Here is a 14862-nt window from a genome sequence, read left to right as displayed (position 1 = left end):
GAATCAAAGTTCTCATGAACTGAATCAAAGTTCTCATGAACTGAATCAAAGTTCTCATGAACTGAATCAAAGTTCTCATGAACTGAATCAAAGTTCTCATGAATTGAATCAAAGTTCTCATGAACTGAATCAAAGTTAGCTTGAATTAAGTCAGTTATGCAGAATTGAATCAAAGGTTATTCTGAATTGAATCAAAATGAGCTTGAGTTGAATCTGTTATGTTGAATCAAAGTTATGAACTGAATCAAATCATCCTGAATTGAATCAAAGGTTAAACTCTCTACTTTCCTGTGAGCTCTTTAAACTAAGTTCTGTCGTTCCTGGAATATTTTTGCTCACAGATTATTTAACTTAAACAGTTAATGCTTCACTTTTAGGCACAGATCTTGTAGAACGAGGAGCTCTTGAAGTCTGTTTTTTAAATGACCCACTATGAAACATTGACCTAATTACAGTCATTTCATAGCAGCCATCTTGATCTGAGTTGGTTCCAAATGTTAATGAGCTGAAGTTTGGATAAAATCTGTCCAGTGGGTAACAAATACACATCATCACTCTTGGGTGAAGAGTTTCAGAGATACTCTTTGTTTAGTTCTTCCAAGAATTTCAACCTTTTTTTTTCATTTTGACTCTTTCCACAGTCATGTTATTTTTAACGTGTTTATAAAAAGGCGTCTAAGTGTGTCGGACCTGTCTGCTGACATTCACCGTGCGTCATTAAACTAGTTTTGAAACGCCTTGAAAACAACAACAAGCATTTCCAGATGAGTGATTTGCCTTTCTTCTGACGCTACAGCCTGAGGTGTCAGAGTGTGTTAGTGCTCAGAATAAATCTTATGGATGACTCTCAGCTACTCCCACACCAACGTTTTGGTCCAATAGCTGTTAAAAATGAGTTATTGCGAACAGATGTCAAAACTGAACTCTAATGCATTTTACTCAGACCGGTTCACTGTTTTGTTTTTGTTTACTGCCTCTTGAGGTCTGAGCCTGAGCTTTTTTTTTTCTGTCCGAGTTGTTGAATTTTGTTCAGCGAGCTGAAAAACTCGGCTCAGCAAACCGCGGTCAGTCACCAGAAGGTTCATTAGCGCCTCTCAGGAGGGTTTATCACAGCTGAACAAGCTCTGATTGGACTAAAAGTCTTTTTCTGTTCAGTTTTTATCTTTATTCTAAAGTGAACAAATGGTTTGTTTTGCTCTATAAAGTAGACAAACTGACTCGTAGAGACTTCATCCTAACAACCCGATGTGTGAAGTGAAAACAAAAGCTGAAAACCACTCCTTGAGTTGCAGAAGTGCCATGACGTCATCGACTCGCCTATATACCTCCAACCGGTTCAGACTCGTCACACCGGGACCTGTCAGCTGGACTGCATCTTCCTGCCTCACCGTACGTCCTATATTTATATTTTAATTTTTTTAACTTGTCTTTACGTTTTAATAATGTCTTTATTTGTCTCATGTCAGCAGATTTATTGAAGCTTTCAGGAACATCTAGAGCTGATTAATAAAAGATGCTAATCAGTCATAGCAAAGGGTCAGGTTACAGTAGCCCTAACCAGAAATGTCTATAACRCTACCATTTTTACAAATATGGTCCAAAAACTCTGTGTGGTAGTAGCTGAGGCTTGTCCCTGTCATACTTTGAGTGCTAACAGATCGCCTTAGATATTAAAAACTTCAAGGCAGAGGTTGGTATATGTTTCTTCAAGGAAATACTGCTTTCATTTCCCAGCWTTGATTTTTCTGTGGATTAAATCAGATTTTCAAAATCTAGTTTAAACAACAAAACATCAAATTTTAAATTACCTTTTAAAATTTTATTTCCAAAGATGTTTGGAGTAATTCTTTGGAGTGAACGMAATATTCTTGATATGTTTAAAGCTAAATATAAGTACCCATTTGTGACATTTACAAGTTTTTATTACTGTTTTTAAACAGCTCATTTTCTCCGGCTCAGCTTTTCGTTACAAGTTAAATATAAATGTAGACAAAACAAACATGAAGAGAATGACGTAAACAGAGCAGGACTATAAACAAAATGTCACCAGTTTGTAGGGCTGTAAATTGGCAAGAATTTGGTGATAGGACATATAGTTTACGATATATCCCGATACTGTAAGCAAGGCAATATATTGCCATTTTTTCTCCGAAGTCTAATTTATAAAAATGCATTATAAAGAGCACGAAATCTGATTAAATTCAGTATTTTTATTAAATCAGAAGAACACTGAATCAGATTTATTTTTCACATTTCTTCTTACGTCCATTAAGCCTCAATTAAAAATCAATACAATATCAAAAAATTTAATATCGCGATATATCGCAATACTGTTAGCAAGGCGATATATCGCCATTTTTTCTCCAAGAGTCTAATTTATAAAAAGTCAGTATTAAGAGCACGAAATCTGAATAAATTCAGTATTTTTATTAAATCAGAAGAACACTGAATCAGATTTATTTTTCAAATTTCTTCTTACGTCCATAAGCCTCAATTAAAAATCAATGCAGTATTGAAAAATTAAATATCGCAATATTTAATACTGATTTATTTGATTGAATTCTTACGCCCGACTGGTTTGGTATTTAATTGTTAGGTGAACTTTCGTCGACAGCAGACTGACATTTCGGAGTTTCTGAAGTCTCTGACCCGCTCTGATTGCACTAGGACAAAATGGCGTCCTTGTCCGTCAGCTCGCGCCTCAACAAGGCCGTGCGCCAGCAGTACATGAGCCTGCCTCAGGGGCAGAAGTGCCAGGTCACCTACATCTGGATCGACGGCACCGGAGAGGGGCTCCGCAACAAGACCAGGACTCTGGACATGGAGCCTCGCAGCATAGACGGTAACAAAAAACACTCATCGTTTGAAAAAAAGAAAAAAATTGTATAGGTCTTCTGGACGGGTTCTTCTCTAATGAAATGTTTCGTCTCTCCTCCAAGAGACTTCTTCAGTCTGAGAGTTTCAGGCAAAATTCAGGCTTTTAAGCCCTGCCTCCATGTGACTGATACTCACATCACATGGCTATAGTTGACACCTAATTAACACTTATTGTTAACAGGGGGTGGAGTGATGCTGGCAATAGCCGCGCTGTAGGAGGGGGACAACTGAAAACGGAGGCCTCCACCTCTGTTTAATGATGGACGGTCTTTCTTCACAAAAATGGCTTCTTATACTCCTCTCTCAAACCAACGTTCCTCTCTATCAAGAATGAGAACATCCTCATCTCTGAAAGAGTGACCGCTGGCCTGTAAATGAGTGAAAACTGCAGAGTTCTGGCCATTAGATGTAGCTTGTCTGTGTTGGGACATTCTTTTGAACAGTGGCTGCTTTGTTTCCCCGATGTATAACTGGTCGCAGTCCTCCTGGCACTTAACAGCATATACAACATTGCTCTGTTTGTGCCGGGGCACCGGATCTTTGGGGTGAACCAGCCTTTGCCGTAATGTGTTTTGGGGTTTGAAAGCCACTGGGACATGATGTTTAGAAAATAAACGTCTCAGTTTCTCCGAAACATACGGACATACGGTTTGGGTCTGGGTTTGGGGTCTTAATTTTCACCTGAAGGTTGCATGGATCAGGTGAAAATGAAGACCCCAAACCCAGACCCAAACCAGTGGTTATTCCGTATGTTGCGGGTGTTTCGGAGAAACTGAGACGTTTATTTTCTAAACATGATGTCCCAGTGGCTTTCAAACCCCAAAACACATTACGGCAAAGGCTGGTTCACCCCAAAGATCCGGTGCCCCGGCACAAACAGAGCAATGTTGTATATGCTGTTAAGTGCCAGGAGGACTGCGACCAGTTATACATCGGGGAAACAAAGCAGCCACTGTTCAAAAGAATGTCCCAACACAGACGAGCTACATCTAATGGCCAGAACTCTGCAGTTTTCACTCATTTACAGGCCAGCGGTCACTCTTTCAGAGATGAGGATGTTCTCATTCTTGATAGGGAGGAACGTTGGTTTGAGAGAGGAGTAAAAGAAGCCATTTTTGTGAAGAAAGACCGTCCATCATTAAACAGAGGTGGAGGCCTCCGTTTTCAGTTGTCCCACTCCTACAGCGCGGCTATTGCCAGTATCACTCCACCCCCTGTTAACAATAAGTGTTAATTAGGTGTCAACGATAGCCATGTGATGTGAGTATCAGTCACATGGAGGCAGGGCTTAAAAGCCTGAATTTTGCCTGAAACTCTCAGACTGAAGAAGTCTCTTGGAGGAGAGACGAAACGTTTCATTAGAGAAGAACCCGTCCAGAAGACCTATACAATTTTTTTCTTTTTGATTTTTTACCTGGATTACTGAGATGCATCAGGACAACTCATCGTTTGGTCGACGGTTTACAGACGTACCTCGACAGTTTGGTAAATTTGATGGGTTTTTTTCTGCACCGTCAGATATCCCCGAGTGGAACTTCGATGGGTCCAGCACCTCCCAGGCTGAAGGCTCCAACAGCGACATGTACCTGGTTCCAGTTCACATGTTCAGAGACCCGTTCACCCTTGACCCGAACAAACTCGTCCTCTGTGAGGTTCTCAAATACAACCGCCTACCTGCTGGTATGCTTGTCCTTTCTCTGTCAGTAAGGTCAGAGTAGTAAACATCCTCTGATGGGTTTCTTCTTTTCTGCTTTTTCAGAAACGAACCATCGGAACAGCTGCAAAGACGTGATGGAGAAGATTAAAGAGCACAGCTTGTGGTTTGGGATGGAGCAGGAGTACACGCTTCTAGGAATAGATGGATGTCCTTTCAGTTGGCCCACCAACGGATTCCCAGCTCCGCAGGGTGAACCTGATCTTTTATCTTCATCTTAAGTACAGATCACATTGATTTTTGTAGAAGAATTATTTTATATTCACAAACAAAGAGCATCTGAAGCCCATCACTCATTTTCAACCTATCAATGGTTTCCAGCTTCCTGGTCAAGATCACCAAATTAATGCTAACACACCTAAAACCATAAACTAACCATCTGCTTAATGGGTTTAACTATTTAAATAAAGTTTGAAAAGTAAAAATACAAACAAGTCTTGCCTAACGTTTGAAATAAAAAAACTGTTTTGAGCATAGTTTTGCTAATATGCTAGCAGCTAATAGTGAAACACGTGTTTTTGTTTGGCAGATCAGCTTCTTCACTAACTTTGAAAACCGTTAGCGGACCAATTAGCTTTTGCCAACTTTAAGTCAAGCTAAAACCAACAGGTTTGCGTCAGTCCTACCAGTCTTAAGCTCAAAAGACTTAAAGTGACTCAGTCTAGTGGATAGCATAGCTGTTAGCTTCTGCTTAGGGGTTTAGCATTAGCAAAGCAATATTTTTAGTTATCATAATAAGAGATAGTGAAGCTAGCATTTGTGGTTAACTGTGCCCACCACTTAAAAAACCTATATTCACATTTATTCTGGTATCTAGTTAGGAGCGCAAAGTGAAGCACTGCCTGAAGGATGTAACCATTTTCCATCATAGTGAAAATAAATTTACTTTAAAAATCTAATAAAATAAACTCTTATTATTATTTTTTGTTTAAATTGTGCTGTTTAGTCTAACTAGAAAAATGTAGAGACAACAACTGAAATAATGTAGCTTAAACCAAATCCCCATTTGTTGGTTTATGTAGTGCTAGCTTTAGCATTGTAGCGCAGCTAGCTGTGGAAAGAATCTAGAAAAATATCAGTTTGAAGCAATAATTCAGATCTTTTAAACTAGGTTTCTGTGGAAAGGTTATATTTTATCTAAATAACTTTTTAAGCACAAGTTTGTCAAAATATGGTTAACTTGTGACTACAAACTAATGGCTACTTGTTAAAAGGCCTGCTAAAAGTAGATTCATAATGTCTTGAAACAACTTTAACTTCAGAAATTTTATAGCAGTTCATGCAAAACCATATTTTGATAACCTGTATATTAATAATAGTTTGTATTACATACAGTAAATACTATCAACTATTGTGACTATGTTTAGGCGCAAACAGTAGCGGTTAGCTTTAGCATTTTTGAGCACCAGGGGCAATTCTGATGTCTTAAAACAACTTAAATATAAAAATTTTATAGCGGTTCATGCAAAGCTGTATATTGATTGTCTGGATATTAATAATAGTTTATATTGTCCTGATGCATCTCAGTAATCCAGGTAAAAAATCAAAAAGAAAAAAAATTGTATAGGTCTTCTGGATGGGTTTTTCTCTAATGAAACGTTTCGTCTCTCCTCCAAGAGACTTCTTCAGTCTGAGAGTTTCAGGCAAAATTCAGGCTTTTAAGCCCTGCCTCCATGTGACTGATACTCACATCACATGGCTATCGTTGACACCTAATTAACACTTATTGATAACAGGGGGTGGAGTGATACTGGCAATAGAAGCACTGTAGGAGGGGGACAACTGAAAACGGAGGCCTCCACCTCTGTTTAATGATGGACGGTCTTTCTTCACAAAAATGGCTTCTTTTACTCCTCTCTCAAACCAACGTTCCTCTCTATCAAGAATGAGAACCTCCTCATGTCTGAAAGAGTGACCGCTGGCCTGTAAATGAGTGAAAACTGCAGAGTTCTGGCCATTAGATGTAGCTCGTCTGTGTTGGGACATTCTTTTGAACAGTGGCTGCTTTGTTTCCCCGATGTATAACTGGTCGCAGTCCTCCTGGCACTTAACAGCATATACAACATTGCTCTGTTTATATGCTGTTAAGTGCCAGGAGGACTGCGACCAGTTATACATCGGGGAAACAAAGCAGCCACTGTTCAAAAGAATGTCCCAACACAGACGAGCTACATCTAATGGCCAGAACTCTGCAGTTTTCACTCATTTACAGGCCAGCGGTCACTCTTTCAGAGATGAGGATGTTCTCATTCTTGATAGAGAGGAACGTTGGTTTGAGAGGAGTTAAAGAAGACATTTTTGTGAAGAAAGACCGTCCATCATTAAACAGAGGTGGAGGCCTCCGTTTTCAGTTGTCCCCCTCCCACAGCGCTGCCATTGCCAGTATCACTCCACCCCCTGTTAACAATAAGTGTTAATTAGGTGTCAACAATAGCCATGTGATGTGAGTATCAGTCACATGGAGGCAGGGCTTAAAAGCCTGAATTTTGCCTGAAACTCTCAGACTGAAGAAGTCTCTTGGAGGAGAGACGAAACGTTTCATTAGAGAAGAACCCGTCCAGAAGACCTATACAATTTTTTTCTTTTTGATTAGTTTATATTACATATATCCATAAAATTTTTGGCAATTTTTAAACACAAATGGAAGCAGTTAGATTTAACATTTTTGAGCACCAGGGGCATCAAAATGTCACCAGTATTACTATGTAATTCAAACTTAATGACAATGTAAATGCTTATAAAACAGCTTTTTCATGAACTTGGAGATTATTGCGACTAAACTGGGTTGAAACTAGTCAGTCCACTTCAGCCACTTCATTTAACTTAGCCGTTAGCTCATCGATATTGATGCTGTCCATTTTTTTCCCTTTGTTTTTTAACATGGAACTTTGCCATATGCTTGGTAATTTACTTTTTTTTCCTGTAAATCGGTGACGTTAAGGTGGCGCTTAAAGTGGTCAAAGTTTTTTTATTCACCCATTTTTCTAAACGTATTGTTTTCCCTCCACATTTAGGTCCTTATTACTGCGGGGTGGGAGCAGACCACGCGTATGGACGTGATGTGGTGGAGTGCCATTACAAGGCCTGCCTCTACGCTGGAGTTAAAATCTACGGCACCAACGCAGAAGTCATGCCCTCTCAGGTAAGTTTTGACTACGACGTGCTGAAAACAAACCGTTTTGTTTTTTTGTTTCTCACGTTCGCGCTCGTTTTTTCACATCGTCAAACTTCAGTGGGAGTTCCAGGTGGGTCCCTGCGAAGGCATCGAGATGGGTGACCATCTGTGGGTGGCACGCTTCCTGTTGCATCGTGTGTGTGAGGATTTCGGCATAGTTGCAACCCTGGACCCCAAACCGATAAAAGGCAACTGGAACGGTGCCGGCTGCCACACAAATATCAGCACGAAGCAGATGAGGGAGGAAGGAGGACTCCAGTGAGTAAATGTTTATTACGGGAGTTCATGTTTAACCAATAAAAGACATTTATTACTTTCCTGTGGGCTTATTTCGTATTTTGTCGTGGTTTGATTTTCAGAATATCCAGAATATTATTTCTTTCTGGGTGCTGAAAATATATACACAAATAAATAAAAAACTAGGAGATTTGTACAATGGAAGAAGTGTTGAATTAAATGTATTTATAAAAGGTTTTAGAGCTCTCAATCCTTAAAGTTATTCTTCAGTCTTCATCTTTAAACACCCACAATTCTTTCGTCATGTCAAAATGGCAATTATTGAAATGCTGAAATTCAGCATTTGCATTAAAGTTTTATGATCTTTGTACTTTTACAATAGTTTTTTTTAATTTCCAATCTAACCGCTTTTGTATACCTTGTGTATTTTAGCCATTCGCATCAAAATGACTGGTTAAATCAGGAGGGAGTTGCTGTGTTTCTTGGTTTTTAGCAGGTTTCATGCTTTTCAACATATTTTACTTTATTTACAAATATTTTCCCCCATAGAATTATATCAAGATATTTCTAATTTATTCAAAAATGTTGGAGGGCGGTTCTTTATTGCTCTATTTTTGACTTCATTTATGTTCATATTATTTTTAGCTTTTAGTTAGCATTTTGTTACTTTAGTTTTCAGGTGCCCTTTTTACTACGTTTAGCTAAGTTTTTGATACTTTTAGTTGCCGTTTGGCTAGTTTTAGCTAAACTTTTTATACTTCTAAAGCTGTTTAGCTATTTTTAGCTTTGCAACAGCCTTTTACTTTTAGTTTTACAGCTAGCATTTTGCTAATTTTCGCTAAAGCGCTGTTACGTTTAGCTATTAGCCAACTTTATGAAACATTTACTGTTTGCTACTTTTAGCTTTTGGTTCACGTTTCATTACTTTTAGCTTTCAGCTGGGCTTTTGCTAATTTTATCTGAACTCTTGCTACCTTTTGCTGTTAGCTAACCTTTTTCTCGTTTGCTGCTATTAGCTCTAAATTAACCTTTTGTTACTTGTCATTTTTAGCTAGCCGTTCATTACTTTTAGCTAGTTTTCTGCTACTTTTTGCTGCTAGATTTAATTTTTTTAGGTGCTGTTTTGCTTTACTTTTGTTTTGCTACTTCTAGCTTTTAGTTTGCTTTTTGTTGCTTTGAGTTGGTGTTTTTTTTCCTTTTGGCAAGTATTTATGTAGCATTTAGCCACCTTTGCATTTTGCTCCTTTTTTAGCTAAGTTTTTCTCATTTTAGCTTTAGCTAATTTTCTGCCTTTTTAAGCTTTGACAATTCAGCTTTTTCAGCAAATGCTGAAGTGCTCAGCATTTCTGTTTGAGTCTTATTTTCTTGGTTGTGTTTTCTGTCCTATTAAACTGTTGTCAGGGAGTGAGAGACAAAGGTGTGTGGTTACCATGGCACTGGCAACAGCTTTTTTTACTCTTCTTACACAGTTTACAGTCTAAACATTTGATATTATGTAATCTTCAGATTATTTTCAGAATAAAAGTCTGGATTTTCTTGGTTTAACCGAAGCTAACGTGGCTAACGGTGTTTCCGTCTTACGGCAGGCACATCGAGAAAGCCATCGAGAGACTGAGCAAGAAACACAAAGAGCACATCCGCATGTACGACCCACGCGGCGGCGAGGACAACGTGAGGCGCCTGACGGGCCTCCACGAAACCTCCAGCATCGACGACTTCTCCGCCGGCGTGGCCAACAGAGGCGCCAGCATCCGCATCCCCCGGGAGGTGGGCAAGGATGGGAGGGGCTACTTCGAGGACCGCCGACCAGCGGCCAACTGCGACCCGTACGCCGTGACGAAGGCCATCGCGCAGACGTGTCTGCTTGACCCGGAAGAAGTCAGTTTGAAGAATTAACAGTTTACTTGGAGGCTCAAATGGTTCCGTTTTATTTTTTCAAAACCTCAAAATGAATTCTGTTGTCGTTTTAAGTCTTTTATTCTTGGATGAACGAGTCTTTTTCAAGTCTGGTTCAGGACTTCATTTTTGTTTGTAAAACGTAGCAGCGTGAGCAGATTTTTGTCTGCGAGCTTAACGAAGGTAAAAAATAAAAAGATTCACACAGACCAGGAGGCGCTGCTGTGAACAGAAGGACAGCAGTTTAGAGTGATGCAACTTTGCAAAACCAGGAAGTAAATATTTCTTTGTTTGTTGGTTTGTTTGTTTTTGTGTTCCAAAATAATTTTTAAATTATTACATCTTTTTTGAAAGAAAATAAAAATGAAATGATAAAAGTTTGCTCTCATGTCGTTAACAGGTTAGCTAAAGCTAAATGTAAAAAAACAGGCTAATTAAAATAAGTAGCAGGGTAGCGAAAAGTACCAAAAGCTTAGCTAGATGCTAAAAGCAACAGAACGGTTTGTAAAAACTAAATGCAGAAAACAAAAAGAAAAAAATTGTATAGGTCTTCTGGACGGGTTCTTCTCTAATGAAACGTTTCGTCTCTTCTCCAAGAGACTTCTTCAGTCTGAGAGTTTCAGGCAAAATTCAGGCTTTTAAGCACTGCCTCCATGTGACTGATACTCACATCACATGGCTATCGTTGACACCTAATTAACACTTATTGTTAACAGGGGGTGGAGTGATACTGGCAATGGCCGCGCTGTAGGAGGGGGACAACTGAAAACGGAGGCCTCCACCTCTGTTTAATGATGGACGGTCTTTCTTCACAAAAATGGCTTCTTTTACTCCTCTCTCAAACCAACGTTCCTCTCTATCAAGAATGAGAACATCCTCATCTCTGAAAGAGTGACCGCTGGCCTGTAAATGAGTGAAAACTGCAGAGTTCTGGCCATTAGATGTAGCTCGTCTGTGTTGGGACATTCTTTTGAACAGTGGCTGCTTTGTTTCCCCGATGTATAACTGGTCGCAGTCCTCCTGGCACTTAACAGCATATACAACATTGCTCTGTTTGTGCCGGGGCACCGGATCTTTGGGGTMAACCAGCCTTTGCCGTAATGTGTTTTGGGGTTTGAAAGCDACTGGGACATCATGTTTAGAAAATAAACGTCTCAGTTTCTCCGAAACACCCGCAACATACGGAATAACCACTGGTTTGGGTTTGGGGTCTAAATGCAGAAAAAGGCTAGCTTAAAACTAGTTAGCAAATGGCTAGCTAAAAGCTCAAAGCACTAGATCAGTTAATAAAATCTAAATATAGCAACAGACTCCCTAACAAAACAAAAACATATTTAAAATGATAGCTAAAGCAGCAAATAGTACAATGAAGCTAATAGTAATAAAATACGAACTTAAACATGAAATCAGCAAACTACAAAAGGGCTAAAAATAACAATTGTTCCTAAAAGCTAAATGTATCAAAGGTTAGCTTAAAACTACAACTAGCTGTTTGCGTTCCAAAATAAAGGGTAAATTATTACATCCCATTTTTTGAAAGGAAATAAAGATAAAATGATACAAATTTGATGTTTTTGTGAATGATTTAATGATGGCAAAACATGCCCATTGCATCAACCAACGCTGTGCTTGACAATTGGTTTGCTGCTGTGCATTATGGGTAAACTTAAATTGTGGTTCCCTCAGATGACACTTTCCCAACTTAGGTCATGTCGCCATGTCGTATAGGTTCGCTAAATGTAAAAGAAACTAATAAAAAAAGTAGTAGGATAGCTAAAAGTATCAAAAGCCTTGCTAGAAGCTAAAAGCAACAGAACAGTTCATAAAAACTAAATGCACATAAAGGCTAACTCAAAATTAAAACTAGCAATCGGCTAGCTAAAAGCTCAAAGTAACAGAGCAGTTAGTAAAATCTAAATGTAGCGACAGGCTACCCCCCCCAAAAAGTTAAAAAGCTAGCTAAAAGCAGCAAAGAGTACTGAAAAGCTAAATGCTAGCTTGAAGCTAAAATTAGCAACCTAGGAAAGGGCTAAAAATGACAGAACAGTTCCTAAAAGCTAAATGTATCAAAAGACTTGCTTTTAACTAAAGCTAGCAAAAGGCTAGCTAAAAGATCAAAATAACAGAACCGTTTTAAATGTAGCAACAGATTAGTTTAAAACAAAAAGTAGCAAACTGTTAGGAAAATAGCTAAAAGTAACAGAATAACTCATAAAACATGAATAGTTTGTAAAAGCTAAACTTAGCAAAAAGGCTACCAGCAAAAACTAGAATAAAGCTAAATATAATAAAGTAGCTACTAAAAACTAAATGTAGCAAAATGCRACCTAAATACTTAAAGTGATATAGTATTTATTGAAAGCTTGAGCTAGCAAAAGACATTTTGTTGAATCTTGCACTGATTTAATGACAGCAAAACGAGCTCATTGCATCAACCCTCCTCTCATCGCCTGCCGTGCATTATGGGTAAATTTCGATCACATCCATTCTGTCTTTCTCCRGCAACCCATCCAAACGAGCCGTGACCTTTGACCTGCCAACTGGGACCTCATTTCTCGATTGCACAGTCTGACCTTCAGGGTGAATTTGGTGTGGTAAACTGGCAGCTGTCTGAAATGTTTTCTTTCCCTCTGTGGAATATTATTCTTCAGACAGTTATGACCTTTGACCCCTCAGAGGCTGTTGCTGATGTCGTGTTAACACACTTCCTCTAAACGTACACTGGACGGCGCTGTTGAATCGTTCTGGCAGTCTGACTGATGGGGCCTAACAATCAGAATCCACTGAACATAAGGTTTGAGCTTAATTAAACCACATAAATACGCTGAGTCAGCTGGAAATGAATGAGTGAATGAGGTCATCCGGTCACGGCGCGCTGAGCGGCGTTTCTGACACTTCAGACCTGCTTCGCCTGCAGCTCTGCGGCGTCACCGCAACGCCGGCTGCAGRTTTCTGACACACGACAGAAAACGCAGAGGGACCAGATCGGATGACACAGGAGAGCAGATCTCCATGGATACGGGCGGTCGCTTGGCAACAGCGGTGTTTGTCTGTCGTCATGGAAACACGTCAGGATGATTAGAAGGCCCGATCAGAAAACAGAGAGGACTCCGTCTGTTCTCCTTTAAAAAGCAGAAAACTGAAGACGGAGAAACAGTGACAGCTGAAGTATGACAAATACCAGCTAAAAGTAGAAAAACACAGAAACTAAATGTAGAAAAATACTGGTGAAAAGGACAAACACACTAGTTTAAAACTAAAAAGTGACAAAAGACTAGCTAAAACTATTCAAAAGCTAACAAGACATTAAAGATAGCAATAGGCTAATTTAAAAGCTAAAAATAGCAAAACACTTGCTAGAAATTGAATTAAATAGTAGTGAAAATTAGAAAAACACTAGCTAAAAGTTGCAAAAGGCCAGATAAACAGTAGCTAGAAGCTAAAATTACAGAAATGTGTAGGTAAATGTAGCCAAAAACTAGTTCAAAGCTTAATTGACAAAAGACTAAAAACTATCAAAGGGTTAGCTGGATTTTAAAGACAGCAGTAGCATTTCTAACAGCTAAAAGTAGGAAAATGCATGCTACAAGCAGCAAAATACTAAATGCTAAAAGTAAAGTGCTAGTTCAAAAGAGCAAAACAATAACTAAAATATAAAATTATTAACAGCATCAGCAAAAAGCAGCATAAAAGTAGCATAAAGCAGTCAAATGTTAGCTAAACTCAAAAGGGTAGTTTATGGTAGCTAAAAGCTCAATTACAAAAAGTATAGCTGGAAGCTAAAAGCAGCAAATGTCAAACTAAATGTAAAAAGTAGCAAAATGATGAAGAAAAACAAAATAAAATAAACTGGCTAAATGCTTAAAGTAGTAAAACAACAGTTAATAGCTGAAAAGGCTAAAATTGTAGCAAAAAGCTAAGTAGAAAAGATGCAAAATTGTAACTAAAAGCTACAAGTACAATAATGCTGGCTTTAAAAATGTATCAAAAAGCTATAAAAAGAGACACTAAAGAAGAAAAGACCGTCTGAAAGTTGCRTAAGAGGAGCTGAAATTAGCCAAAGCAGAAGTAGAATAAGTGGATCAATAAAAGCAGGTAGGGCCTATGAAACATTAAAAACAACAAAGTTTTTAAAGGAACTGAAACTGTTTCATGTTTCTGTAAAAAATGTTTGGAAATTAAGTTTCATGTTTCAAAACATTATAAAATATACAAAAAAAGGGTTCAGATTTCATGCAATGAGCTGAACATTTTGATTTATGAGCACAAAGAAACAGGGCAGGCTTTTTTTATTGAACACAATTCACAACAACAAAAAAAATCCATACAGTACATAGTTCATATTACATTCATTTGATGCAATAATTAATAAAAAAAACAATGAAGTGAAGAACAATAAACCAGAAAAAATTAAAAGGTTACCAGGGGGTTAAAAAAAGTTAAAAAAAATCAATAACAGTGACAACAGCTTACAAAATTTGGTATTATTCATACAGTGTGACCATGCTGACAGTGTCCTAACAGCCTTTTGGTTCGTATAGTGTTTAATATTTCTTTTGTAAGTCTCAAAGTCCTTCAGAAACACAGAAAAAATGGGTCTTTTACCTGAGAATTTACATTTATGTCTGTAATACTTTGCAATAATTAAGAGTAAGTTAATTATAAAAACTTCTTTTTCAAATTCATCGTGATTTGCAAAGAAACTCCAGATAATGTGTTCATAAAGCAGTTGATGATCTTTATACAAGTGAGTTGTTATGAAATGGATAAAGTCCTTCCAGTAATTCTTAGTAAATGAACAATAACAAAAGAGGCGGTGCAGTTTCTGGCAGAGAGGTACAAAAAGAGCAACGCGTATCAATATCATTTTTATACCTGTTTAAGAAAAAATATTTTACAGTTTATTCATTCATTTAATTAAAAACAACTTAAAGTCAACATAATTAAAATACAACTCATAAAT

The 14862-nt window shown here is 38.1% G+C and overlaps 1 protein-coding gene across 4 annotated transcripts in view; it reads left to right on the top strand.

The window, feature by feature from the left end:
- LOC106529419 (glutamine synthetase) overlaps positions 1-10260 on the top strand; it is a 13351-nt gene extending 3091 nt beyond the window's left edge. For 2 of the 4 annotated variants that reach the window (XM_014024835.1, XM_014024836.1), the window contains 7 exons: positions 1206-1389; positions 2668-2842; positions 4396-4557; positions 4637-4783; positions 7606-7733; positions 7825-8024; positions 9590-10260. In XM_014024835.1, the coding sequence (XP_013880289.1) occupies positions 1246-1389; positions 2668-2842; positions 4396-4557; positions 4637-4783; positions 7606-7733; positions 7825-8024; positions 9590-9899 (1266 nt within the window). In that variant the 5' untranslated portion in view covers positions 1206-1245 and the 3' untranslated portion in view covers positions 9900-10260. Of the gene's footprint in view, positions 1-1205; positions 1390-2596; positions 2843-4395; positions 4558-4636; positions 4784-7605; positions 7734-7824; positions 8025-9589 lie in introns of all 4 variants that reach the window. The other 2 variants (XM_014024837.1, XM_014024838.1) reach the window with 2 other exon arrangements.
- Positions 10261-14862: the final 4602 nt, after the last annotated feature.

This window comes from Austrofundulus limnaeus, unplaced genomic scaffold (genome assembly GCF_001266775.1).
Source record: "Austrofundulus limnaeus strain Quisiro unplaced genomic scaffold, Austrofundulus_limnaeus-1.0 Scaffold441, whole genome shotgun sequence".
NCBI lineage: Eukaryota > Metazoa > Chordata > Actinopteri > Cyprinodontiformes > Rivulidae > Austrofundulus > Austrofundulus limnaeus.
This window is presented reverse-complemented; position numbering and strand designations above follow the sequence as displayed.